Source organism: Equus przewalskii, unplaced genomic scaffold (genome assembly GCF_037783145.1).
Source record: "Equus przewalskii isolate Varuska unplaced genomic scaffold, EquPr2 ChrUn-13, whole genome shotgun sequence".
Taxonomy (NCBI): Eukaryota; Metazoa; Chordata; class Mammalia; order Perissodactyla; family Equidae; genus Equus; species Equus przewalskii.
In genome coordinates this window covers 8320151-8347725 of record NW_027228750.1, presented here as the reverse complement: position 1 = coordinate 8347725, position 27575 = coordinate 8320151, and the positions used below count along the sequence as shown (strand labels likewise).

The 27575-nt window shown below is 38.3% G+C and overlaps 1 protein-coding gene across 1 annotated transcript; it reads left to right on the top strand.

Annotated features, from left to right (window-relative positions):
• Nucleotides 1-27309, top strand: CD53 (CD53 molecule). Its single transcript, XM_008542022.2, has 8 exons — nucleotides 1-297; nucleotides 17643-17722; nucleotides 18604-18792; nucleotides 19570-19644; nucleotides 20189-20284; nucleotides 24355-24435; nucleotides 25494-25577; nucleotides 26442-27309. The coding sequence occupies exons 2-8, from the start codon at nucleotides 17660-17662 to the stop codon at nucleotides 26511-26513; spliced, it is 660 nt and encodes a 219-aa protein (XP_008540244.1). The 5' UTR covers nucleotides 1-297; nucleotides 17643-17659; the 3' UTR covers nucleotides 26514-27309.
• Nucleotides 27310-27575: the final 266 nt, after the last annotated feature.

Sequence of the window (27575 nt, the reverse complement as noted above, 5' to 3'; positions counted from 1 at the left end):
GAGTTTTCTTGTGTTTCACAGAAACCAGTTTAGATATTTGGGTGGTTCGTGGGAGTAAACATCTGAAAAGCCACAGGGGAAAGATAGTAACTGAGGCTAAAGAGGGTGGGCCCAGCCTCACTTCCTCCTTCTCCTTTTCTGGACTTTCTGTCGTCACAGTGTGATCACACTTATTCCTCTTTCATTTCTCCTTCTACACAAATAGCCCCAGACATCCGTGTTACCAGCCTTGTCGCAGCCAACGCAAGAATAATCACCACTTCTGTCTAAACGACTGAGGAGAAGTGCTTGCAAAAGGTAAGACTGGTGACATTTTAATCTGCTTTGAGAGCGAAGACCCGAACCATATTATGTGGGATAGAGTATCTTCTTAGGAGGCTCTGTAGACTTCTCTCTAGCAACCCTAAAATGTCCTACTATGCCTGTTTCGCAAATCTTTAGTGTAGGAAGTAAAAAGATCAGTAGGATCCTAGTAACCTTCAACAGGCAATCAGGCCAGAAACACTTTTAATTGACCAGCTTCCAATTACAGTATCTGATATCAATTTGGGTCAGGGCATTCATGTGCTTAAGTTGCCTCAGAACTTGAATTTCTGTGTATAGTCATTGCTGATGCCTGGACATTTGTGTGCGAGATGAAGTTGGGGAGATTTCTTACATGCTCTGGTCTTCAGAAGACTGGTTTTGTGATGTTAAAATGAGGAGAGAACCAACAGCCGGAGCCATTTAGAAAGGCAGCTGTGAGATGCAGGTCTTTTTCATTTGAGAAATTTTCAAAAGTAAAGTTAGTGAATCTCACTGTGATTCCTCACAGCCACTAAATGGAACGATAGCTACAAATCGCAACCCCCAGCTCAGACAAGAACTCAGGACGTGCCCAGTACCTGTATTTCGAGAGGCGAAATCTAGATACTTCTAAGAGATGCTTAGATTGATTGTTTTCAAAGGGCAGGAAGAACATTGTGATCCTTAGGGTTCCCCCAAGTAAACTTGTCCTTGGTGTACAAAACATCAATATAGATAAATATAGTATAAAATGCACCAACTAACAAAACTCGATATTGCAAAGATTTCTAATTCATGTCCCATAACTAATGATTGAGGTCTCATGGACTCAAAGTGATAGCCAAGCTTTGGTCCTGGGTTTCTGTGACCCCATAGTAGTTACTGGAGATCTAGTCACCACAGGAAACTAGATCAGAGCTTTCTCTTTCCATGACCTCCAAGAATCTCACCTGATTATGCCCTGGAGGGGAAAAGAAAGTCCCTTAGGACCACACTCACTTACCTAACAATGAAGGATGGGAATGAGCCAGAGAGCTCTAGATTCCCAAAGCACCTCCGGGGCTATTAGGCCTTGAATTTAAAAATAAAGACCAGATTTTTTTTTTTTTTTGAGGAAGATTAGCCCTGAGCTAACATCTGCTGGCAATCCTCCTCTTTTTGCTGAGGAAGATTGGCCTTGAGCTAACATCTGTGCCCATCTTTCTCTACTTTATACGTGGGATGTCTACCACAGCATGGCTTGACAAGCAGTGCGTAGGTCCACACCCGGGATCTGAACTGATGAACCCCAGACCACCAAAGCAGAACGTGCGAACTTAACTGCCATGCCACTGGGCCAGGCTAAGACCAGAGTTTTTAATGAGTTAATTTAATAATCAGGTTAAGTGCCTCCTGGGGCCAGGCACTGTGCTTTGGAAAATACTATTGGGGCGGGGGAGGGTCAAGGTAGAAGAAGGATATTTGTCCACCAAATAGTCCTGCCCCTAAAGAACTACCATGGGAGGTAAGAGGCATCAGATATATATGCAAATGATTTGGAAGAGAACTGAGCAAAAGCGGAGTCTTAGCTGTTGGCTGAGCAAAGTTTTGCTTTCTCAACCTCCACCGGAATCTGCACTATTTTGAAACTGTGGTTGAACTAGAGCAGAGGCTGAGCTGAAGTGTGATTTCCTGTCATATTTCCTGTGTGGGCCAGCTAAGAGTATTTAGCATTTAAATGACAGGATTGGGTACCTTTATAGCCACAGGGAAGGATTCAAAGTCCATGCCTTCACAGCTTCCATTGCCTTAGTGACCTCATCTTTGGTAATTAATGAGAGGCACAAACTGGAAAGGTCAAACTCTGCTGGTCTTTAGTTTCTTATGTCCTCAGGTCGACTTCTGACTGTCCAGAGGGCTTCAGACTCTGAAGCTGAGGCCTGTTCCTCTTCCTCACTCCCACCCCAAAAAATACCAGTGGCTAGGAATTGTGCTAAGTGCTGGAGACACAAGGATAGCTGATGTGGTTATCAATCTCAACGTGTTTGTAGAGTCTAGTGCGGAGGACAGACACAGCAATGCACAAATATAAGACAAAGTGATCTTTTCTATAACAGAGGAAGAGTGAGCACAAAATGTTGGAGGAGTTTAGGAGTGTGCCTAAGACTCCCTGGGAGGGGAGGTGACTACTTGGGTTCATTTTCAAAGAGGTATGAGTTTATTATGGAGCATGCAAGTAATGGCCTTCCAGACAGGGCACAGTATACACAAAATCAAATGAGAACTTCCAGGCATGTTGGGAATGAGAGTAAGCAAATGAGACTGAAGTATAACAAGTCATGGTTGTAGGACCACAGGAAATGGAAATCCCTTTCTCCTACTTGGTTCTGGAACCCCAGAACCTGAAAGTGGATGGTGAGATCACTAACCCGGCAGGTCCTAGGCCTACCTTGGATGGGCTACCCCTGAGACGTCCACATGCCAGAATTTATGGGATGTGGCCTGAAATGAGGGTGAAGAGGCAGATTTCTTCCTCCTCAACCAAGATTTTCTCCTGGATTAGAGGGAAGGGTGTAGCTTTCTGTAAGATTACAGCCATTTGCCTTCAGCTCTGTTCCAGGAAATGCTGTGTTGATTTAGTTGCAGTGGTTTGGTTTGTGTTCCTACATTAGTCAGCCCACAGCACTTCCGGTACTCAGTGAGCATTCAATGTGTGAAAATCACCCTGGTCTTAGAGACTGGGCATCTGCCCTCAGGAAGCTCCAGGACCCAGCTACCACTGCAGGTGCAGAGCGCTGAAGCAAGTTAACACAGAGAAACCACACAGCTGTGTCAAGCGCGCTTCTGGGGTGGATGTAGGGGTGGAAGAGAAGAGGATTACAGCTAGATGTTGGGCATTCAGTTTTGGAAGGCTGTCTGTAAGTAGGCTCTGGAAAATAGGAAGAAAATGCCTTTCCAAAGCCAGTGGGTGAGCACTTAGAGCGGAGGCTGTGGATCTTCGTGTTGGGATATAGAGGCAAGCCCTCTACTCTTGTCCCTTTTCACCAGCACACAATAGAGTTCCTACCCAAGCAGTAGCATTGATGTATCATAGCTATGGCCAAGAATTGTTGTGAAAGAAAAGATCCCACAAGGATACATTTCTATAATCATTTAAAATAAGAGCAGTATATTCCAAGTGATAGAATGTTCTTCCGTAAAGGAAACTTAGAGATAATTTAGGTTCAAATAAAGTGTCCAACTCATAGGGAGAGCCCAATAAATATTAGCTATTATTATAACATTCCAATCTGATTATTTTTCAGGTATGGTTACTTGTCCAAAGTCATAAAATTACTTAACTAGTTATTTAGAATGTTTTCTGATTCTCTATGGAATCTCTTTCTTCCGCACTAGGCTATTCTCCCTTTTCTTATAGACTTCTTATTAAATAGACTGTGTTCTATTTAAAGAAACTTCCAGCACATTTTAACATAAGCAAACATAAAAAGACAACTTAGTTATAAATCCAATTAATCTGAAATCAATATGCTAGCAAGTTATATATTTAATTTGTCAACTGCTGTCTGACATTTCCTATTTTGGAAGAGCTAGATTGAGAAATAGGGGTGAGAAATGATTTTGATACTTCACATCTTTTAAAATTTGTTCAAGTAAATTTGAACTCATGGCTTAGCATTGACTCTGTATCAGGAAAAACAGAGGCATTAAAGAGTTACCCGATGGTTTGTTCTAAAAATAGGTATTATAGAATCTCAGTATTTACACCATCAGAGACTTGAGTTGTAATAATTTTGAGATCAAAATCCTGTAGATTGTTTACTCATGTTCAATTCTTTTTTTCTACTTTTAATTTTGCTAAAAATTCAGACTTACAGAAAAGTTGCAGAAAGAGTACCAAGAATTTCTGAACCCCCTTCACCCAGATTTCCCAAATATTAACATTTTACCACATTCTCTTTATCCTTCCCTGGCTTTCTCCTTTGAGAGTAATTGCTGATGTGATATCCTTTCCCCTAAGTACTTTAGGGTGTATTTTATACAAACAAAAACATTCTCTCATATTACCATGTTACAATGATCAAAATCAGGAATTAGCACTGATAGAATACTATTAACAATCTATAGATTTTATTCAGATTCCATAAACTGCCCCATTAATATTCTTTATAGCAAAAGGAAATCTCTGATCATACATTGCTTTTAATTGTCATGTTTCTTTAGTCTCCTTTTGTCTGGGACAGTTCCTGAGTCTTTCTTTGTGTTTCATGACATTGGTATTTTTAAAGAGTATAGGCAAGTTATTTTTTTAAAATGTTGCTTTATTTGTGTTTGTGTTTGTCTGATGTTTTCTCATGACTAGATTCAGGTTATTCAAACTTTCGATACCACAGAAGTGGCTTTCATTATGTCACACAGAGCCTTACTCACACTGAGCATAGCTTGCTTGCACGCACCATGGACAGGCCTCTCTGACAGGGACCCTCCGCTGCCAAGTTCCGCATATCTTTAGGGTAAGGACAAAGAACCCCTAGTTTACTGACTCTGCAATAGTAATAACTGTTTCATGTAACTGTTCCTGATTTAGAGAGTGGCCTTGTTATAAAAGTTCCTGTCCCAGGTCAGCTACCAGTAGCATCTATAATTTTTCTGTTGAGCTATTATCTTTCTACGCTTCCAAAGGGAAGGAAATGAGCCTCCAAGATCATCTGGATTTGTCTTTCCTCGGTTTTTCTCTCTTTGCTTCTTTCTTCTTTCTCTCTTCTACAAATCATTAATTTCTCTCCCACAAAAGGAGCCTTGAAATGAAAGAATTTTCACCAGACCACAATTTCAAGGAGGAATAAGATGACAGACACATCCCTTTGACGAAGTGATGGAGAGATGACAGGAAACTAATGCTTATAAGTTGATGGTTTGGTTTTGTTTTATTTTACTATCACCTCTTCCCCCACAATTGCTCCCTCAAAGAGACATGCATACATAACCCCGTCCCTTCTCAGCCACCGCTCACAGAGTTTCAAACTGAAAGAGAGAAGGAGTCCTCCTGGAGACTCATCACATTGCGACAAGTGAGTTGAGTTGGGAAGTGAGAGCACAAAACTGGGGCCTGGGACAGTGGAAGGGGCCTGGGCTTTGGTGGCTGAAAGATATGGGCCTATGTCCCGTCTTTGCTGATTATTAGCTTCGTGATCTTATGCCAGTTATGCAGGCGGTCTGAGTCATATTTCTTGTTTGCAAAGAAATTGACACCTAAGTTGCAGGGCTGATATGAGGATTACAAATAAGGTATGTTTCTATGAAGAACTTGGCACTTCGCAGGGTTCTGCAAACTCTATCATCTATCTAAATTTATTTTGGTGTGAGGGCCTTAATTTGAGGGCTTTCTTGGAGAACAGTTTCTTTCCTGTTTAGAAAAAATTGTTATTAATCAAGGCCCTAATATTCTTCACTGATGAACCAAAGATTTCCACAGGCTCTGTGTAGGAGGGGATAGGAACCCAATGACTATCTTTTTGAATGCCGTGTTCTTCTATGTAAATTGGTAAAAAGATCTGTATATAGAGGAACCTATGTGGAGAAATGTCTGGAAGATATTCACCAAAAATGTTAATGGTGGTCATCTCTGGGAGGTGGGGTTTCAGAAGATTTTATGCTTTCTCCTCTGTACTTTCTTTGTTTTTTGTATTTTTTTACAAAGGGTACACAAAACTATTTTTAAGAGGTATTTACAAAAAGTCAAACAAGCAAAGGATTATTAAAGGCCTTTTGGCACCTGATGTATTTTATTCCTGAAACTCTAGCAGGAAGCTCAGGATGGCCCTTAGGAATGGACTGATAGGAAAGCTCTGAACTTGACCTTTTAGTCAGTACAGTAGCTCCCCCTTATCCAGGATTTTGCTTTCCACAGTTTCAGTTGCACATGGTCAACCACAATCTGAAAATATTCGATGGAAAACTCCAGAAATAAACAATTCATAAGTTTTAAATTGTGCATCGTTCTAAGGAACGTGATAAAGTTGTGCACAGTCCTGCTCCCTCCCACCCAGGATGTAAATCATCCCTCTGTCCAGCGTATCCATGTGGTATACACTACCTGCCCGCTAGTCACTTAGTAGCTGTCTTGGTGATCAGATCAACTTTCGCTTGTGTTCAAGTAATCCTTATTTTACGTAATAATGGCCCCAAGGTGCAAGAGTAGTGATGCTAGCAATTTGTATGTGCCAAAGAGAAGTCATAAAGTGCTTCCTTTAAGTGAAAAGGTGAGAGTTCTTGAGTTAATAAGCAAAGAAAAAACTTGTATGCTGAGGTTCTTTTATTACAGTATATTGTTATAATTTTTCTATTTTATTACTGTTTATTGTTGTTAATCTCCTACTTATGGACTTTGTATTTGTAACTTATAAATTAAACTTTATCATAGGTATGTATGTATGTACAGGGAAAAACATAGTATATTCAGAGTTTGATACTATTGTGGTTTCAGGCATCCACCAGTTAGAGAGGTTAAATAAGTTGCCCAAGGCCGTACTTCTGGTAGGTAGCACTGGCCAGCATTCAAAACTAGACCTGTCTGATTTCATTACTAGTATTTATCAATCTTTGTTCCATGGAACACTATGTTCTCTGAGCTGTTAAGTAATTTTTCAATATAAGAACACGTTTGTAGTTATTTAAGTAGATTTTTCTCTTAGAGACCCATAATGTATATTAGCATCTAACAAGTTTCTCAGAAGTCATACATTAAAAAAGCTGTTTATTGTTTTATATTTTATTTTTATTTAATCCCATTTATTTCCAAAGTTATTTGACTGTGGATTCCTCTCACTCTCTATTGTTTTGTTTGTTTGCTTGGTTTTTTTGAGGAACAGTTATTAATATCTTATAAATATAACAGTCTGTGTAACACAAAAGCTGGCTTGCTATGGCTCCAGATTGGTCTCCAAGATTGAATCAGATGAGGCTGGAGATCAAGAATTGATAGTTTCTTGAAGCTTCTGTCCAAATTTAGCCACTTTAAACTTGATTAAATTCAAGACCAGATTAGATGGTGCTGCACATGTGGGTCAAAGAAAAGAGAGGGATTGAACTAGAGATCCACAAGAATCTATCAGTCCCAGCTCCTTGCTTGGAGGAAGCTAAAGGGTGAGCTTCATCCCTGGCCTCCACAGTGGGCCGTGGGAGGCAGCCACAGCTACCTGCAGTTCGTCACAGAGCTTCCTGGAAGCTGACGTCAGGGACTTTCTTCACAGAGTCATGAGTCACTGGGCTGGAAGTTGCAGACTTTAACTTCTTCTAGACTCCGGGGTTGGAAGGGGTGGAGTTCAAGAACTGGCCAGTCATAGTGAAGAAAGGGAAAGAGAGACAGAGTGGCATTCTCTCTGGGTTTATATGAAAACTGGGCCCATCATTGCATGAGGTAAAAGCAGTGACAATCTTCACCAAATGGGCAGCTTTTCTCCTTCAATTTAGTGTGAGTCTGAGTAAGTGGAAAATCAGGGAAGGAGAAAATAGAGGTTCTCCTTCCTGTTTGTGAAGAGAAGAATCAGGAGGCTATTCCCAGTTTTGTAGGCATCTCATTAGTTGGTGTTCTGTGGACAGTTAGATGACAAGGGCCTGAAGCAGCTGTCACAGGATCCAAGGATGTTGGGGCTGAGGTGACTCTAGGAGGCATCTGGCCCAATCTCCTTCTGTCTAAGTTATCTGCCCATGTCCAAAGATTAGTTTATTGGCAGAATGAATCTCAAGCCCAAGGCTCCTGGCTCAGCAGCGTCATGTTCATTCTACTACATGGGATTATTTAAGAGTTAATGAGCAGAGATCCAGTCATTTGTTCAAAATTACATTTTTTTTTTAGTGTAATCAAGTACTGTGCTAGGTCTCAAGGATTCAAAGACGAGTGAAGTAGCTCCTACTCATGTCTGATTTGGAAATATTGATTCTTTGTCCATGGCTTGTCTTTTCATTAATAGTGTCTTTTGAAGAGCTGAAGTTTTTGATTTTGAAGACATTCAATTTATCAATTCTTTTATGGATTGTGCTTGTTGTGTCTTAATCTGAGAATTCTTTGCCAAACCAAGATGGTAAATATTTTCTCCTAATAGCTTTAGGTTTAACATTTAGGTCTATGATCCATTTTTTAGTTGTTTTTTGATATGGTGAGAGATACAGATCCAAGTTAATTTTTATTTTTGCATATTGATATCTAATTGTTTCAGAGTCATTTTGAAATGAATATCCTTTCTCTGTTGTATTGACTTTATATCTTTGTTGAAAGTCAGTTGTCCATATATGTCTGGTCTCTATTCTGTTCCATTGATCTATTTGTTTGTCTTATTGCCAGTGCTATGCTATCTTTGTTGTTGTAGGTTTATAGAAAGTAATGAAATCAGGTAGTGGTTGTGCTCCAACTTTGTTCTTTGTTAAATTTGCTTTTGCTATTCTAAGACCTTTGCATTCCCAAGTAAATTTTAAAATCAGTTTGTTAATGTCTACAAAGAAGTCTGCTGTGATATTGATTGGGATTACAATGAATCTACATGCAAATTTTGGAAGAATTGACATCTAAATAGTATTGTCTCCCAGGCCATATACACGGTATATCTCTCCATTTATTTACATCTTTTTAACTTTCTCTCAGCCACGTTTTTTGTTTGCTTGTGTTTGTTTCAGTTTCAGTATATGGGCCTTTCACATCTTTTATCAGATTTACTCCTAAGTATTTCATATATTAATGCCATTGTAAATGTATTTAAAAATTGATTTCTGATTTGTTGCTAAAGTATAAAAATACTATTGATTTTTATATGTTGAATCATATCCAGCAATCTTGCTACATTCATTTATTAGTTTATTAATAGATTTTTTTGGGTAGATTTCTGTAGAATTTCTACAAAAACAATCATGTCAACTGTGAATAATGCCAGTTTTACTTTTCCCTTTCCAATTTGGGTGGCATTCTTTTCATGCTTTATTCCACTGCCTAGAAACTCCAGTACAAAAGCTAAATAGAATTGGTAAGAGTGGACAGCCTTGTCTTCTTCCTAATACAGGGGAAAGACATTTAGTCTTCTACCATTAAGTATGATGTTAGTTCTAGCTTTTTCATAGATGCTCTTTATAAGGTTAAGTGCCCTTCTGTTACTATTTTGCTGAGAGTTTTTATCAGAAATAGATGTTGAATTTTGTCAAATGAGTTTTCTGCATCTATTGAGATGATCATTTTTTTCTTTTGTAATTTGTTGGTATAGTTAATTAAATTGATTTTTCGAATGTTAAAATAACCTTGCATTCATGGAATTAACCTCTGTTAGTCAAAATTTCTTATCCTTTTTCTATATTAGTAGATTTTATTTATTAAAATTTTGTTTATAATTGTTATATTATATTCGTGAGGTATATTGGTCTATGTTATACATCCAGTAATGTCTTTCTACATTTTTAGTATCTGATGATTCTGGCATTAAAGGATGAGTTGGGAAGTTTACATTCCTTTTCTATTTTCTGGAAGAGTTTGAATATATTTGGTGATGGCTCTTCCTTACACGTTTAGCAGAAATCATCAATAAGGCATCTGAGCCAGGTATTTTCTCTATGGGAAGCTTTTTATTTATTTTTAAAATTTATCTATTTTTCAGTTTTATTGAGACATAATTGACAAACAACATTGTATTAGTTTAAGGTATACAACGTAACGATTTTTTTTTTAAAAGATTTTATTTTTTCCCTTTTTCTCCCCAAAGCCCCCCGGTACATAGCTGTATATTCTTTGCTGTGGGTCCTTCTAGTTGTGGCACGTGGGACGCCGCCTCAGCGTGGTTTGATGAGCGGTGTCATGTCCGCGCCCAGGATTCGAACCAACGAAACACTGGGCCGCCTGCAGTGGAGGGCGCGAACTCAACCGCTCGGCCACGGGGCCAGACCCGACAACGTAATGATTTTTGTCAATTATATCTCAATAAAACTGGAAAAAATAGATAAATTTTATACATTTCAAAATAATTACCACAGTGACTTTAGTTAACATTCATCATCTCATAGTTAAAAAATATTTTTCTTATGATAAGAACGTTTAAGATTTATTCTCTTAGCAACTTTCAAATATACAACACAATATTGTTACCTATAGTCACGGTATTATCACTGTAGCTCACATCTCCAGAACTTATTTATCTTACAGCTGGAAGCTTGTACATTTTGACCACCTTCACTCATTTCCCCCAGCCCTGCCTGTGGCAGCCACCAATCTGTTCTCTGTTTCTGAGCTTGCTATTTTTAGATTCCACGTAAAAGTGAGATCATACAGTATTTGTCTTTCTCTGTCTGACTTATTTTACTTAGCATGGTGCCCTCAGGTCCATCCATGTTATTGCAACGGGGAGGAGTTCCTTCTTTCTCATGGCTGAATAGTATTCCTTCATATATATGTCACATCTTCTTTATCCATTCATCTGTCACCAGACACTTAGGTTGTTTCCATGTCTTGGCTATTGTAAATAACGCCACAGCGAACATGGGGGCTCAGATATCTTTTTGAGATAGTGTTTTCATTTCCTTCAGATAGTTAGTTGAGGCCTTTCTCTTTTTTTCTTGGTAAGTCTAGATAAACGTGTCTATTTTGTTCGTCTTTTTAAAAACTCAGATCTTATTTTCATTAACCTTTTCTATTGTCTTTTTCATTTCTATTTCATTTATTTCCACTCTGATATTTGTTATTTCCTTCCTGCCACTCGCTTTGGGCTTAGTTTGTTCTTTTTTGTCTAAGTACTTGAGGTGTAAACTTAGGTTGTTTGAGATACTCATCTTTCTTTTTTTTGAGGAAGAGTAGCCCTGAGCTAACATCTGCTGCCAATCCTCCTCTTTTTGCTGAGGAAGACTGGCCCTGAGCTAGCATCTGTGCCCATCTTCCTCTACTTTCTGTGTGGGATGCCTACCACAGCATGGCTTGCCAAGCGGTGACATGTCCACACCTGTGGTCTGAACTGGTGAACCCCGGGCTGCTGAAGTGGAATGTGCGCACTTAACCGCTGTGCCACAGGGCCGGCCCATACTCATCTTTTCTTAATGTAGGTCTTTATTGCTAGGAAGTTCCCTCTTAGAACTGCTTTTGCTGGATCCCCAAAATTTTGGTATATTTCCATTGTTATTTGTCTCAAGATATTTTTAGATTTCTCCTCTGACCCATTTGTTGTCCAGGAGCATGTTGTTTAATCTCCAAATATTTTTTGAATTTTCCAGTTTTCTTCTTGTAATTGATTTCTAGTTTCATACTCGTGTGGCCGGAAAAGATGCTTGATATGATTTCAATCTTCTTAAATTTATTAAGACTTGTTTTGTGGTCTGACATATATTGTCTCCTGGAGAATGTTTCATATGCACCTGAGAAGAATGGGTATTGTGCTGCTCTTAGAAGAAATGTTCTGTACTTGTCTGTTAAGTCCATCTGGTCTAACATGTAATTTATAGCCAATAGTTCCTTGTTGATTTTCTGTCTTGATGATCTATACATTTTGAAAGTAATGTGTTGAAGTCCCCTATAATATTATTGTACTTCTATTGCTCCTTTCAGGTCTGTTAATATATGCTTTGTATATTTAGGTGCTCCTATGTTGGGTACATAAATATGTAGAAATGTTATATCCTCCTGTTGACCCCTATGTCATTGTATAGTGACTTCTTTGTCTCTTATTACAGTCTTTGGCTCATTGTCTATTTTGTTTGATATAAATATAGTTACTCCTGATTTCTTTAGGTTTCCATTTAAATGGAATATCTTTTTCCATCCCTGTACTTTCAGTCTGGGTGTGTCCTTAAAGCTGAAGCGAGTCTCTTCTAGGCAGCATATTGTTGGGTCTTGTTTTTTATCCATTCAGCCTTTCTATGTCATTTAGTTGGAGAATTTTATGGGAACTTTTTTAAATTCCAAATTCAATTTCTTATTTGATATAATATTATTCAGATTATTTCTTTCTTCTTGAGTGAGCTTTGGTAATTCACATCTTTCAAGGAATTTATTTCATCTAAGTTGTTGAATTTATTGGCAAGAAGTTGTTATCATATTCACTTATTATCATTTTGATATCTGTAGAATCTAGTGTTGTTAGTTGTCATTTCTAATGTTGGTAATTTTTGTCCTCTCTATTTTTTAAATTGATTTTCTGGGTAGAGGTTTATTAATTTTACTCATCTGCCAAAAGAATCAACTTTTGATTTCATTGATTTTCTTGATTGTTTTTCTGATCTTTTTTTGTTGATTTCAGGTTTCTTTCTTCTATGTATTTTGGGTCTAATTTGCCGTTCTTTTTCTAATTTCTCAAGATGGAAGATGAAGTCATTTATTTGAGACCATTCTTCTCTCTAATATCAATATTTTGTGTTATACTGGACGTTAGGATTTCAATATGTGAATTTGGTGGGGCCACAAACATTCAGATGATAGCAGTTTTCCTTTGCCTCTTTTTTTTTCTGGCTTTTAAAAAAAATTTATTTATCTAGTACTTTTATGATTTTTATCTCCTTTGCTGGGTTATTAGTTATAATTCTTTGTTTTGTTATTTTAGTGATTTCTTTATGGTGTATAGCATACATCTTTAACTCATTACAGTCTATCTTAAAGTGATATTACCATTTCACATATAAGAACCTTTCAATAGTACACTTCCATTTCTCCCTTTGCAGCCTTATGTTATTGTTATCAGAAATTTTACTTTTGCATTTTTTTATTAACCACACATAACATTGCTATTATTCTTGCCTGAACAGTCCAGGATATTTTAAAGATATTTAAATAACAAGAAAAATCTTATATAATTATCCATGTAGTTACTAATTCTAGTGCTCTTCCTTTCTTTGTGTAGTCCTATATTTCCATGTGACCTCATTTTTCTTCTACCTGGAAGATTTCCTTTAATATTTCTTATAGTATCAATCTACTGAGGAATTCTTTCAGCTTTTGTATGTCTGAAAGTATTTTTTTCTTACTTTTTGAAATATATATTTACAGGGTGTAGAATTCTAGGTTGACCACATTTTTTCTTTTAGTATTTTAACTATGTTGCTCTACTGTCTTATGGCTTGCCTCTTTCCCAATGAGAAGTCTGTTCGTATCCTTATATTTGTTTTTGTGTACCTAAGATTTTTTTTTCTTTAGCTGTTTTAAGATTTTATTTTTATCTCTGATTTTGAGTAATTTGATTATAAACTGTCTTGATGTAGTCTTCATTTTTCTTGTGCTTGTTCATTGAGCTTCTTTGATCTGTGGGTATATTTTTTAAATCAAATATAGGAGTTTCTCAGTGATTGTTTCTTCAAATATTTTTCTCTTCACCCTATCTCTCCTCTCTTTTGAGACTTCAATCGTGTATATGTTAAACCACTTGAAATTCTCAACTCCTGATGCTCTTCTCATTAAAAAAATTTTTGTTTTCTGTCTGTGTTCCTTTTGAGATAGTTTCTCTTGCTGTCTTCAAGTTCATTAACCTTTTCTTCTGCAATGTCCAATCTTCCATTAATCAATCCAAGTTTGATTTATCTTTTTAAAATATTTTCCATGTCTCTACTTACTTTTTTAAATATCTGGTTTAATGTCTTAAACCACTAGTCTAACATCTAGGTAAGTTTTAATTGATGAACATATCTCAAGGTTATGGGTTATACTTTTCTATTTCTTGCATGCCTGATATTTTGAGTGAATCCAGACGTTGCAAATTTTACCTTGTTGAGGGATGGATATTTTTATATTCCTACAAATATTATTCAGCTTTGTTCTGGGGTGAATTTAAGTTACTTGGAAAGTGTTTGATACTTTTGGGCCTTGCTTTTAAGATTTGTTAGGTGGATCTGGAGCAGCATTCAGTCTAGAGCTATTTATTCCCCACTAACTGAAGCAAGACCCTTCTGTGTACTCTACCCTGAGAATCTTGAGGTTTTCTATTCTGGCTGGTGGGAACAGCACTAATCCCAGCTCTGTGTGAGCGCCAAGCACTGTTCATATGCTACTTAGTTTTGGATAATTTCTTTACATGCATGTGTTAATCAGTATTCAACTGAATCCTTGATGGACACCGTGGTAAGCTAAATAATGAACTCCAAAATATGTTCATGTACCTTATAGGGAAAGGAAACTTTTATGGGGGATTAAATTAAAGATTTTGAGCTGAGGAGATTATCTCATTATCTGAGCAGGCCCTGTTTAATCATATGGGTTCTTATGAGAAAGAGGCAAGAGGTCAGAGTGGGAAGTAGCAGATGTGTTTGACTAAAGCAAGAGATTGGAGTGTTGCAAGGAAGGGGTCAAGGTATGCAAATGAGTTCCAGAAGCTGACAAAGACAAGGAAACAGATTCTCTCCCTGAACCCTTCAGACAGACTTCAGCCTTGCCAACACCTTGAATTTGGACTTCCAACCTTCAGAACTATAAGAGAATAAATTTATGTTGTTTTGAGCCACTAAGTTTGTGGTAATTTGTTATAGATGCAATAGGAAAATAATATAGGCATCATCTGTAGATCTTCTGTCTCCTCAACTCAGAGAATCTGCCAGGCTCCTCCTCTCTGCCCCATGGTCTGGAAACTATGTCAGCACAATAAGCTGGGGCAATCATAGGGCTCACACCCTTTATTTCCATCTCTCAGGGATAACTGTCTCTTGTTGTCTGATGTTCAGTGTCTTGCAGGCCATTGTTTTATAATTTTTACATTTTTTGGTTGTTTTAGGTAAAAGGGTAAATCTGATCCCTGTCAATCCATCTTGCCCAGAGACACATATCCCAAATATGTGACTTTGTATTTTCACATTTAAAAAACTAAAAGGAAAAAGGTGAAATTAATTTTAATAATATATTTTAGTAACCACATTATACACAAAATATTATTTCAACATGTAATCAATATAAAAATTAATATGCTCTTTTTCATTATAAGTGTATATTTTATACTTATAGCACATCTTAATTCAGACTAGCCAGATTTCAAGTGTTCAGTAGCCAACCAGAGCTCTAAGTTATGGAGAATCATGATAGTCAATGTTTAGTTGCTCAAAGGAAGGGCACTCATTTGAATATGTTAATTTAAATGTCACCTCCTTGATTAACCCAGCTGAAAAATCTCTGAATTTCCATGGCATTTGGTACTGTCTTTGAGACTTGACATATTCATTTTTTATTACTTGATACAGCCTGTACAAAGGGCTACAGTAAGGATTCTCAAGAATTTGGAGATGAGAACTGTTAAATGTCACATCCTAAGAGTTAAATTAATTTTTAAAATTCTAGACAAAATGAGTAAGATTATTTATCCATGGATGTGTCTTAGTCTTGAGATACTTGGTCAACATATAGAGGCCTGGGAAACACTCAAATCCATCATCCATTCCTGACAAACAAGAGTGGTCCTTTAAGAGTAACTAATCATGGGTTACATTTACTGAGTACTAATCATATGCCAGTCTTTGTCATAGATCATTTGATCTTTACATCTACTCTTGAGGTGTAAGTATTACCCCCATTTTTTTTTTGAGGAACATTAGCCCTGAGCTAACATCTGCTGCCAATTCTCTTTTTGCTGAGGAAGACTGGCCCTGAGCTAACATCTGTGCCCAACTTCCTTTAGTTTATATGTGGGATGCTGCCACGGCATGGCTTGCCAAGTGGCGCATAGGTCTGCACCCAGGATCTGAACTGGCGAACCCCTGGCCACTGAAGTGGAATGTGTGAACTTAACCACTGTGCCACAGGGCCAGCCCTACCCCTGTTTTACATAGGAATAAATTGTGACTAGAAATGTTAAGTAGATTTCTAAATCTCACACAGCTATCTAGTGGCATATTTGAGAGTTGAATTCAAGTTTGACCTCAAAGCCTATGTAGTAAATCATCATATGTTTTTTTATCTCACAAGTATATCCAAATTTATTTATAATATAATTAATTTTATTTTAACTGGTTGAAGTAATGAAGAATTAAGAATAATCCTGAGAGTCAAGACAAGAAGGAAAAGGGGAAAGAGAAGGACAAAGTAAAGGAAAAGGAAAACAATTTGAGATAGATAGAAGTATTTGGTCTTTTCAACAGAGAGGATTATTGTATTGTGGAACAAAAGTAGCTCATCAGGCTTATCTACAGCCTTGTTGAACTATTCCTCAAGACCATCTGATTTCTGGGTACCTTGACATTGCAAAGATGGTATGATGGATTGTACAAGCAATCTATGCACTAGAAAGGCATAGTTCTAGTGGATAAAAAAACAATAAATTGACATTATGCTCTATCTATCAGTTTCACATGCAGCTTTTAAATATGTGTCACTCTGTAGGACCTTGTTATTTCTGAGAGAAAATTCAAAATTGTGTATCTGTATCTCTAGAATTGGGGACAAGACTTGACATTGATGTATTGATGTCCTCACCAAGAAAACGTAATTCTATTTTTTTTAAAAGTCAAGCTTTCATTGCTATCTCTTTTCATTTCCCCATTGAATATTTGTTGCTCAGTTTTTTTGTTTTTTTTTTTTTGAGGAAGATTAGCCCTGAGCTAACATCGGCCGCCAATCCTCCTCTTTTTTTGCTGAGGAAGACTGGCCCTGAGCTAACGTCCATACCTATCTTCCTCTACTTTATATGTGGGATGCCTCCACAGCATGGCTTGATGAGCCGTGTGTAGGTCCACACCTGGCATCTGAACTGGTGAGCCACAGGCCTCTGAAGCAGAATGTGTGAACTTAACCACTGCATCACTCGGCCAGCCCCTGTTGGCCAGTTTTATCTCTGCTGTAAGATTGACATCCTCTGAAGGATAGCTACAGCTTAGTCATGGTTGCATTCCCCCACAGCATCTAGAAACATAAATGTTTCTTTGGTAAAAGAATGAACGAGGCATAGATATGTCCCTCCCACTTTCATGTGGAGAGGGCTATAGACCAAATGTAGTATGTATATACATCTCAGGGAATTTAAGGAACTGGTTAATCAAGTCACTGGCCTTCTCCATAGTTGATTGACCAGCCTATCTCTGACCCCAGGGCTGCCTCCTTGAGTAAGTGCCCAGGAACTGGTCCCTGAACATTGGCCTGGTATGTGTCACTGTGATTCACCCTCCTCTGAAAGTGTCTCTAATCCTTTCTTCTACAGTGCTTAATTCAATGTCAAGCATTTTGGGCTTGCTGAATTAAAGCAAAAGCAAGTGTCCAAAATGATCCAATAGTTACCTCAGTTTGGAGACTAAGATAATAGGGAGTTTGGGCAAACTTTCCAGAGGAGAGTCACAGCTCAAATCCAAGGTGATGCTGGAGATCCTTGAACCCTGAACAGTGGTGCCTTTGATCTCTTGTGCCACCTTGCAGAGCCAGGTCACTTACTTCCTCTCTTCTTCCTTTTACTTTTTAGGGTAAAACTGTCCCAACATGGGCATGAGTAGCTTGAAACTGCTGAAGTATGTCCTGTTTTTCTTCAACTTGCTCTTTTGGGTAAGTGTGTCTCTTCTGAGCATGGCTGCACCCACCTCCTCCCCAGCTACACTCTACTTCTCTCTCCTCTACTGAAGAGCCTGGTATGGAGTGCAACCCATGCATACCTGGGTCATGTGCAGCATACTCAACCTAAGAACAGGGAAATAACTTCCTCCCCTCTTGCCATCCTGCCACAGTAGAAGCCTGTAAAATTGAAAGGTACCAGTGCAGTTACTTATGGGGATGCTGTTTCTCTCTCTGGGGACTTTAGCCTACTACTGCTCACTGCTTACACCCAAGGGTGAAAACCTGAGACTCTACATGCTGTGTATTGAGTGCCTCTTTTTTTCCAGCTTTTCCTTTTTCCCCTCTGGGCCACTTGGAAGAATAGCTGATTGAAAAGGAAGTCACCCCTTCTGGGGAGATTTCACTGTACCAAATTCAGCAATTGAATTTCAGATATAGGATGGGATGGTATTCATGTGCCTATGAGAAAATTCTTAAAAGTTTGGCTTCTCTAGTTTTTTGCCTACCAAGATGAATTTCCTCAACCATGGCACCCCATCCACGTGGTTGTAGTTTCCACAGGGAAGACCATGTGTAACCAGTTCAGGGAACAAGGAGTAGGGTATCTGAAGCATGAAGATACTGTGTTACTCCCAGGAGTGAGATTCCCCTGGTATCTGATATGTGAAGGAGGTGCATGAACAGGATATCACAGGGTGAAGCTGGGATCACCTCTTTTCTAGGTTCATAGGGAAAGCTGGATAAAGATTGTTCATGAGAACCTTGATAAAGCCAGTGGAAAAAGATGATTCTGACCTCAAGCAAGTGAAAATATGAAAAGATATTGAAGAACCATGTTTTATCTCAGAAATTTGTGGGATTCTTCCTTTCAGTTCTGTGGCTGCTGCATTCTGGGCTTTGGTATCTACCTCCTGATCCACAACAACTTCGGGGTGCTTTTCCATAATCTCCCCTCCCTCACACTGGGCAATGCGCTCGTCATCGTGGGCTCCATTATCATGGTGGTTGCATTCCTCGGCTGCATGGGCTCCATCAAGGAGAACAAGTGCCTGCTTATGTCGGTGAGTTCCTAGCAGCTGATGTGGTGCCCTAAGTTGGGGGACATGCTGCCTTAATTCTCATGGAAGATATTTCTTGGCAGCTCACCTACAGGCACAGGGAAATCACAGGTTAGTTCCCAGACTAATGGCAAAAGGTGGAAGATAATAGACATGGGGGAAAGGTTTTAATCAGTCAAAATTAGTGTTGGGTAAAAAGGTGAAGGAGAGGGAACAAGTAAAAACGTGTTTTCTGTTGTATATGATTAACATAAAGAGAGTAAGCATCTAAAGTTGGAGATAAATATGAGTTAGGACCATAATTACAGCACCTTTTCTCCCTACGTGTAGAGGACTCCTCTCAATCTCCGCCATCACCTGTTCTCCAGTCCAAACTAGCCCTGATCTTGCAGAAAGGACTAGGCCCCAGACTCTAAAGACACGTAGTCTAGTTTACTGGTCTTTTGCTCAGCTGTTTCAACAAAGCCAATGCCAAAATTGCTTCATTGATTCAACAAATGGTATTGCTTATGCATTACGCCCATGGAGCTCGATAGGCACAGTGGGAAAGAGGGAACAAAGTTAGATGACAGCTGATCTACCTTCTAGAGTCTTGGAGTCTAGTTGAAAGAAAATAGCAAATATTCCTCACAAAACAAGAGAAGGCTCATGAAGGCCTGAACAGGCCGGATCAGGAACCTTTGCTTAGGTGCAGAGACATGCCTGGATGCTCCCAGGATGGAGTGGGAGTTGGGGAAGAACTGGGATCAGTACTGTGAGCATGTCTTTGCTTTGCCCCAGTTCTTTGTCCTGCTGCTGATTATCCTCCTTGCTGAGGTGACCTTGGCCATCCTGCTCTTCGTGTATGAACAAAAGGTAAGTTATAAAGAATACAACTCATTGTTGTATTGCTGACAGTGGAAAAGAAGTAGCATAAAATAAGTCCTATAATAGACATAGAAGCAAAGTGGAGGGATGGAGGAAAGAGAGATTAACTGTAATTGGGGAGAAAAAAACAGTCATGAAGGAGATTGCATTTGAGTGGTGCTTTGAAGGAATGAATGGGAAGAACAGTAAAACAACTTTATCTTCCTCCTGCTTACTTTTTTCCATGTGTTAGGCAGTAGAGAACATCTGCCTCAGTGCCTAAGAGAGCTCATGCTTTGATGGTCCCTTTTCCTCCTTTGTAAAACCAAAATTCTGGAAGGACAACAGACCATTGTGTACTTATTCCTTCAATGCCATCTCAGCCTCAGCACTTCTTCCTGTATATAAACTCCCTCTCTTCACTTCCTCAGCCCTGAGGAGACCATTTGGAGGGAGTAGCAAATGGAACCACTAGCCTTTCCCAGAAATTCCTTGTTCCTTGAACTCACCTCCTTTTTTTAATGTCTCCTCTGCTGGAATGTGCCCCACCCAGCTGAGTAATTATGTGGCTGAAGGCCTGAATGACAGCATCCGGCGATACAACTCAGACAACAGCACCAAGGCAGCGTGGGACTCCATCCAGTCATTTGTGAGTATAGATGGAATCCTCCTCAGCTCAGCCCAGGCTTAATTTTCCAACTTCAGTCTCTAGGGGCTAGAGGGGATTTCTTTTCCTTAAAGTTTCAGAATCTAAGGTCCACAGCCCCTAGGTCCAGAATAATGCTTGGCTCTCACAAACAGGGAAGCATAGGAATCAGTCTGATTGGTACAATGTTATCTACATTCTCTCTTTCTTCCTTCACCAACTCAGATAGGCTCATTGTTTAAACCCTACTAAGATGTAAGGAAGACCCAAACAAGTCATACTGGATTAGTTTAGTATTTTCCAAAATTTTTCTTAAAATGGAAATTGTACAATACAGCAAATCTCTTGAACTCCTGAGAAGCCCAAATCATGCTTGTTAGCTAGCCCACCAGTCCCCCATTCCTCATGCCCTTTCCCCACCCACAAACATATATATTATCTCTTCATTCCTGCCTTTGTGTGTTGGGGGATAAAGAAGAGTCAGGGAGCCAGTCTGGCACCGGCATAGTCTGTGTCTCAGATAATACCACTGTGACCACATGGAGCCACCTGTGGCCCTGCCATATCTGCTTAGTATGGAGTAGAAAAATAGCACAGGAACTAGAGCCTAGAGACAAGGATTGGAGGGCCTTGCGAAAGTTGCTTAGCCTCTTTAGATCTACAATTCTTTCTTTTTCTTTCTTTTCAATTCACTTTAGAAGCCTTTTTATCATAGACTTTTCAGATATATACAAAATTAAAGAGAATAGCAGCAAAATGAATCTCCAGGTACATATCACCCACCTTCAACAGTTAGCATTTTGCCAGTGTCATTTCAGCTAATCCCTATGCTTTTTTTTTCTAGAATATATTAAAGCAAATATTAGACATTTTATCATTTTACCTATTAAATATAAAGATAATAATTTATTTTTTTTAGAAAAAATACTTTATTTTTTTACAGCAATTTTAGGTTTACAATAGAACAAAGAGAGAGGTACAGAGAATTCCCATATACCCTTTGCCTCCACTCATGCATAGGTTCCCCCATTATCAGTGTCACTCACCAGGTACATTTTTTTCGGTACATTTTTTTTCTTTTACCAAGGATGAAGCTACATTGACACATAAGTATCATCCAAAGTCCATAGTTTACATTAGGGTTCACTCTTGGTGTTGTACATTCTATGCAACTGAACAAATACAAATGTATAATGACATAAATCTTTCATTATAATATCGTACAGAGTATTTTCACTACCCTAAAAATCCTCTGTGCTCTGCCCATTCATCTCTCCTGCTACTCGCATCCCTGACAACCACTGATCCTTTTATTGTCTCCATAGTTTTGCCTTTTCCAGAATGTCATATAGTTGGAATCACACAGTATGTAGCCTTTTCAAATTGCCTTCTTTCACTTAATAATATGCATTTAAGGTTCTTCTATGTCTTTTTATGGCTTGAAGAGCTCATTTCTTTTTAGTGTCAATTAATATTCCATTGTCTGGATGTACCACAGTTCATTTATCCATTCACCTGCTGAAGGACAGCTTGGTTGCTTCCAAGTGTTGGCAATTATGAAGAAAGCTCTGTAAACATCCATGTACAGTTTTTTGTGAGGGGCATAAGCTTTCAACTGCTTTGGAAATATACCAAGCAGCATAACTGCTGGGTCATATGGTGAGAGTATGTTTAGTTTTTTAAGAAAATGCCAAACTGTCTTCCAAAGTGGCTGTACCATTTCTCATTCCCACCAGCAATGTATAAGAGTTCCTATTGCTCCACATCCTCACCAGCATTTAGTGTCAGTATTCCAGATTTTGCCCATTCTAATAGGTATATAATGGCATCTATCTCATTGTTGTTTTAATTTGTGATTCCCTAATGACATATGATGTGGAGTACCTTTTCATATGCTTATTTGCCATCTCTAAATCCTCTTTGGTGAGGTGTCTGTTAAGGTGTGGCTCAATTTTTGATCAGGTTGTTTGTTTTCTTATTGTTGAGTTTTACGAGGTCTTTGTATATTTTGGGTAACAATCCTTTATCAGATGTGTCTTTTGCAAATTTTTTCTTCCAGTCTGTGGCTTGTCTTCTAATTCTCTTGATACTGTCTTTTGCAGAGCAGAAGTTTTTAATTTAAATGAAATCCAGTATATCAATTATTTATTTCATGGATCATGCCTTTGGTGTTGTTTCTAAAAAGTTATCACTGTAACCAAGGTTTTCTCCTATATTATCTTCTACGACTTTTACAGTTTTGTGTTTTACATTTAGGTCTATGATCCATTTTGAGTTACTTTTTGGGACGGATGCAAGGTCTCTGTCTAGATTCAGTATTTTGCATGTGGATGTCCAGTTGTTCCAGCAGCATTTGTGGAAAAGACTATATTTTCTCCATTGTATTGCCTTTGCACTTTTGTCAAGGATCAGTTGACTATGTCTATGTGGTTTTATTTCTGAGCTCTCTATTCTGTTCCATTGATCTATTTATCTATTCTTTCACCAATACCATACTGTCCTGATGACTGTAGCTTTATAGTAAGTCTTGAAGTTGGGTAGCATCAGTCATCCAACTTTGTTCTTCTCCTTCAATATTGTGTTGGTTATTCTGGGTCTTTTGCCTCTCCATATAAACTTTAGAATCATTTGGTTGATATCCATAAAATAACTTGCTGGGATTTTGATTGGGATGCATTGAATCTGTATTCAATAGATCAAGTTGGGAAGAACTGACATCTTGACAATATTGAATCTTCCTATCCATGAACATGGACTACCTCTCCATTTACTTAGTTCTTTTTTGATTTTTGCTTATCAAAGTTTTGTAGTTTTCCTCATATAGATCTTATACATATTTTGTTAGACTTATACCTAAGTATTTCATTTTTGGAGATACTAATGTAAATGGCATTGTGTTTTTAATTTCAAATTCCACTTATTCATTATTGGAATATAGGAAACCAACTGACTTTTGTATATTAACCTTGTATCCTGCAACTTTGCTATAATCACTTATTAGTTCCAGGAGGTTTTTTTGGTCAATTCTTTAGAATTTTCTTCATAGATGATCATGTCTTCTATGAACAAAAACAGTTTTATGTCTTCCTTCCCAATCTGTATACCTTTTATTTCTTTTTCTTGCCTTATTGCATTAGCAAGAACTTCAATTCTATAAATTCAGTGCTATAAATTTCTCTCTCAGTGCTGCTTTTGCTGCATCCCCCAAATTTTTACAAGTTGTGTTTTCATTTTCATTTACTTCAAAGGATTTTTAATTTCTCTTGAGATTTCTTCTTTGGTCATGTGTTATTTAGAAGTGTGTTTTTTAATATTCATGTAAAATAACTTCTTTTTAATACACATAAAATTTTACAGTGATTCCTTAATGACACTAATAAATGATCTATATTCAAATTTCCGTAACTACTTCAAGAAGTTAGTTTTAATTGGTTTCTTCAAATCAAGATCCAAACAAGGTCTACATGTTACATTTGGATGATGTGTCTCTCTAAATCTTTTTTAATCTATAACAGTATCCCTCTTTGTTCATGCTATTTATTTGTGGAAAGAAATTATGTTGTTTGTCCTGTAGAATCCCCCATTTTCTGGATCAGGCTAGTTGTTTCCTCAAGGTATTTAGTGTCAGGGAGTCTTTATCTCCCATATTTGTGAATATGGAGACTTGATGCATGTTCCATCTGTGGTGAGACTAACATAGCTCATATTTCCTATTGCATCATGTAAGCAGGCACATAATGTCTGATTGCCCTACTTCCTATGATCTTAAGACTGGTTGATGGGTCTAGGTATAGTCAGCCTGATCCCTCCATTATAAAGTCCCATGTGTGCCTAATTTTTGATCTGTAAAATGCGAATAAATTAAGCATGCCTTCTCTACTTCAAGGAGTCTTATGTGAATGAAATGGTATAATGGGTTTTAAAGTACTTTTTTCCTAAAAAGCCACAGTAGTCAGGCCAATTCTGGATTTTCTGCTATAGAGTCAGATCTGAAGGGCCCACCTATTCTCCAAGGCCCACAGTTTTCTTTCTGTTGACTTTCTAACCATCACATTTTTTTGTTTGTTTTTTAGCTGCAATGTTGTGGTGTAAATAATGCGAGTGATTGGGGCAAAGCCCACCCCTCATCTTGCCCTCCATATCCAGAAGTTCAGGTAATTTTTTGGGCAACTTTTCTGTTATTGGCCTCATTGGTTAAACTTTTAGTTGCCTTAGGAACTCCAGTCATATAGGACTTAGTCCTCCCAACCAGAAACAGAGAATCTTGAACAAAATAGAGACCAGGGAGACAACCCAGGTACCTAGACAAATCAGAAAATAAGGAATAAGCTCATTTTAGACTAGAGACACCATTAAGAATCTTGCTACCCTAAACTATTTCATTATAGAGGAAAAGTTTGTGTGATAGTGGCAGAGGATTATGTCTAGATTTTTCTTCAGCAAGACATAGGTCTCCTTATGGTTGAAAGTGAAATTTGTAATGTTGAGGTAGGAAAGCTTCTCTCTCTACCTGTCTTTCTGCTCTCTTACCTTGGAGATGGCAGCATCCAGCCCCTTAATGAAATGAATCATAAATGAAAGAGCAAGGAGTTGGGGGAAAAAGTTGGTGGAACTTCTGAAACAATCTGCCTGCTTAATTTGGACCTCCAGACTGGGCCCAGAGAAGAAGCCAAAATTATCTTCTAGACCAAGTCCCTAAGATCCTGTTACCCATGTTTTCCACTCTTGGGATTGTTTGGAAATCTCCAAAATTTTTTAGGTCTGTGAAGAAATACTGGGACATCCACCAACCAGCAACTGTCCTGGAGATTAGTAGGGCCATGAAAGTTTTCCTTGTTAAAGCAAAATTGAAATGCAATCAATGCTGGGATTGCACAGCCTATATTCCCATTTGTTAATCCCAAGTCAGTGGTGAATGTTCGAAAAACATAAGGACATCTGTTGCTGACATGCCTCTTGGGAGCTAGTTTAACTCAGTGTGTAAGGATCTAGGACTTCTACATTAGGTGCCACTGTAATGATAACACCAGAAAAGTCTCTAGTTTAATATTCTCTACTTTAGGTTTGTTTCTTCATCCATATAAAGAAAATAAAAATATAATACCTGGCCTAAGTATTTTGGCATAAGGCAAAACACAAACTATCTTCCCAAATAAGCCTTCTGATAAAGTTGAATAATAGTAGTCTCATTTGTACTTGTAATTTTTTCTAGGGTTGCTATGCAAAAGCAGAACAGTGGTTTCACTCCAATTTCCTGTATATTGGAATCATCACTATCTGCGTGTGTGTGGTAGAGGTAAGAATTTAACCACAGGCTATTGTGAAAATAAACAAGTTAAGTAATGTAAGGTTTTAGAACAGTACCAAGGACATAGTATGTGTTCAGTGAATATGAGCTCCCCCAGTCAAATGATGTTATTACCAATTTAAGGCATATAAAAAATATGCTGTAAGATCTATCTGGTCAACTTATCCCTAAGAGATATGAGTAATTCATAGTCAAATTAAAAGCCACCAAATAGATCCCTACTTTGGTCCTTCATTCACTGGTCTGGAAAAGCTTGTGATGGATAAAACATTCCACTTGAAAAATTGGCCTTTTATGCTAAGCAGAAGTTGATGATGTCAATTATTAATCAATTTCTTCCTTGTTTCTCTGCTTAGTTTGAAAAGTCAAGGGTGAATTGGGGATAGTTTTGTGTTTTTTTATTATGCTATATTTCTACCACTTTTATACCCAAATGTTTTGGGTATATTGCACATTAGTAAGACTTAATCAAGAAGCTCAGAGATAAATGATTTTTCTTTACATAGAAACTAAGGAGGCTTAGGGCATGGGTAGAGATGACTCATTGCATGAAATGTTGACTTGTGCAGAACTTGACTATACCTGCAGCAGAGCTTCTGTGACTTCTTCAGCAGACAAAAAAATGTCCCAACACTTTATAATCTACTGTCTTGCCAATGCCACCCAACTTATCTCCCTGATGCCATTCTAAAGCTAAAGGAGAGAACTCCTGAGGAGGAACTGGAAGTGAGGGCAGGAAGGGTGGTTTCACTGTGATGGACACTTTCTTTTTCTTTGAGGCTCATCCCAGGGCTTGTGGGAGAGATGGGTCCTCTTACATTAGACCTCACATTTTCCCAACTTTTTTCTCAGGTGTTGGGGATGTCCTTTGCGCTGACGCTGAACTGCCAGATTGATAAAACCAGCCAGGTCCTAGGGCTGTGACCTGCCGCTGCCTTGTCCTGGAGAGACTTGTTTCATCTCTGGAAATCTCAAACCACTTACCGTGTGAAACCCTAAATGACTACCTTTTGGACTGGCAGTTTTGTTCCCCTCCTATCTCTTCCTTGTATTGGCTCCTGTTTCATAAAACCAGAGAAGAGGGTGCTGGCAGTCATTTCCCACCTCAGGCAGCAAGCCAGTCATTCACTCACTCATGTCAGCTGCCATGTCTCTCAAGGTGTCGACACTGACACCTGAACATTTTTCAAATGTGAGAGCCTAAGAGAACCTGTGGCACTAATGGCTCCAGGTCAAAGGATGGGTCTGGGACTTGAATTTCTGCATTTTCCCATTGTCAAACAAATCTCTAGCCTCTAAATCATGCACAGTCCACTCTCCAAAGTCAACCAAGAAACCAGTTGAAGGGAGCTCTGGGGCCAGACTCACCAGATCATTGTCACAACCCTCTGTTTCCTTTTGACTAGAGGCCTTGGTCACAGTATGACAGAGCACTTTTTCTTCAAAGGGCAAGGTTTCATTTCAATTTCCTTATTAAAGGACTTTATTGATTCATTCTAAGTCTTTTCAGAAGAAATGATCCAGAGATTTGTATCCTGACTCCAGCCAATCTCTCAGCCTTTGATTTACATAACTATGGAGGAACTCAGCAGAACCAGTATCTATGGTGGTTTAGTTGACAATCACATTCAAAAGAGTTCTAGTGTTATTTCTCTATCACACAAAGTTTTATTAATGTACTATTTTAAATATTCAATAAATAAAATAGCTATGATCTCAATCACTATATTCTCATTTCTACATCTCAAACACACTTTCCATGACTCAGTCTGATTGCCCTGCCAGCAAGCCAAGTATGTTAGTTTGCTATTTCTGCATAACAGTTTACTCCAAAACTTAGTGTCTGAGAAGAACATACATTTATTATCTCACAGTTTTTGTAGGTCATGAATCCGGAAGCAGCTTAGCTGGGTTCTGGTTAATAGTCTCTCACACGACTACAATCAAGATGTCAGCCAGAGCTGCAGTCATCTCAAGGCTCGACTG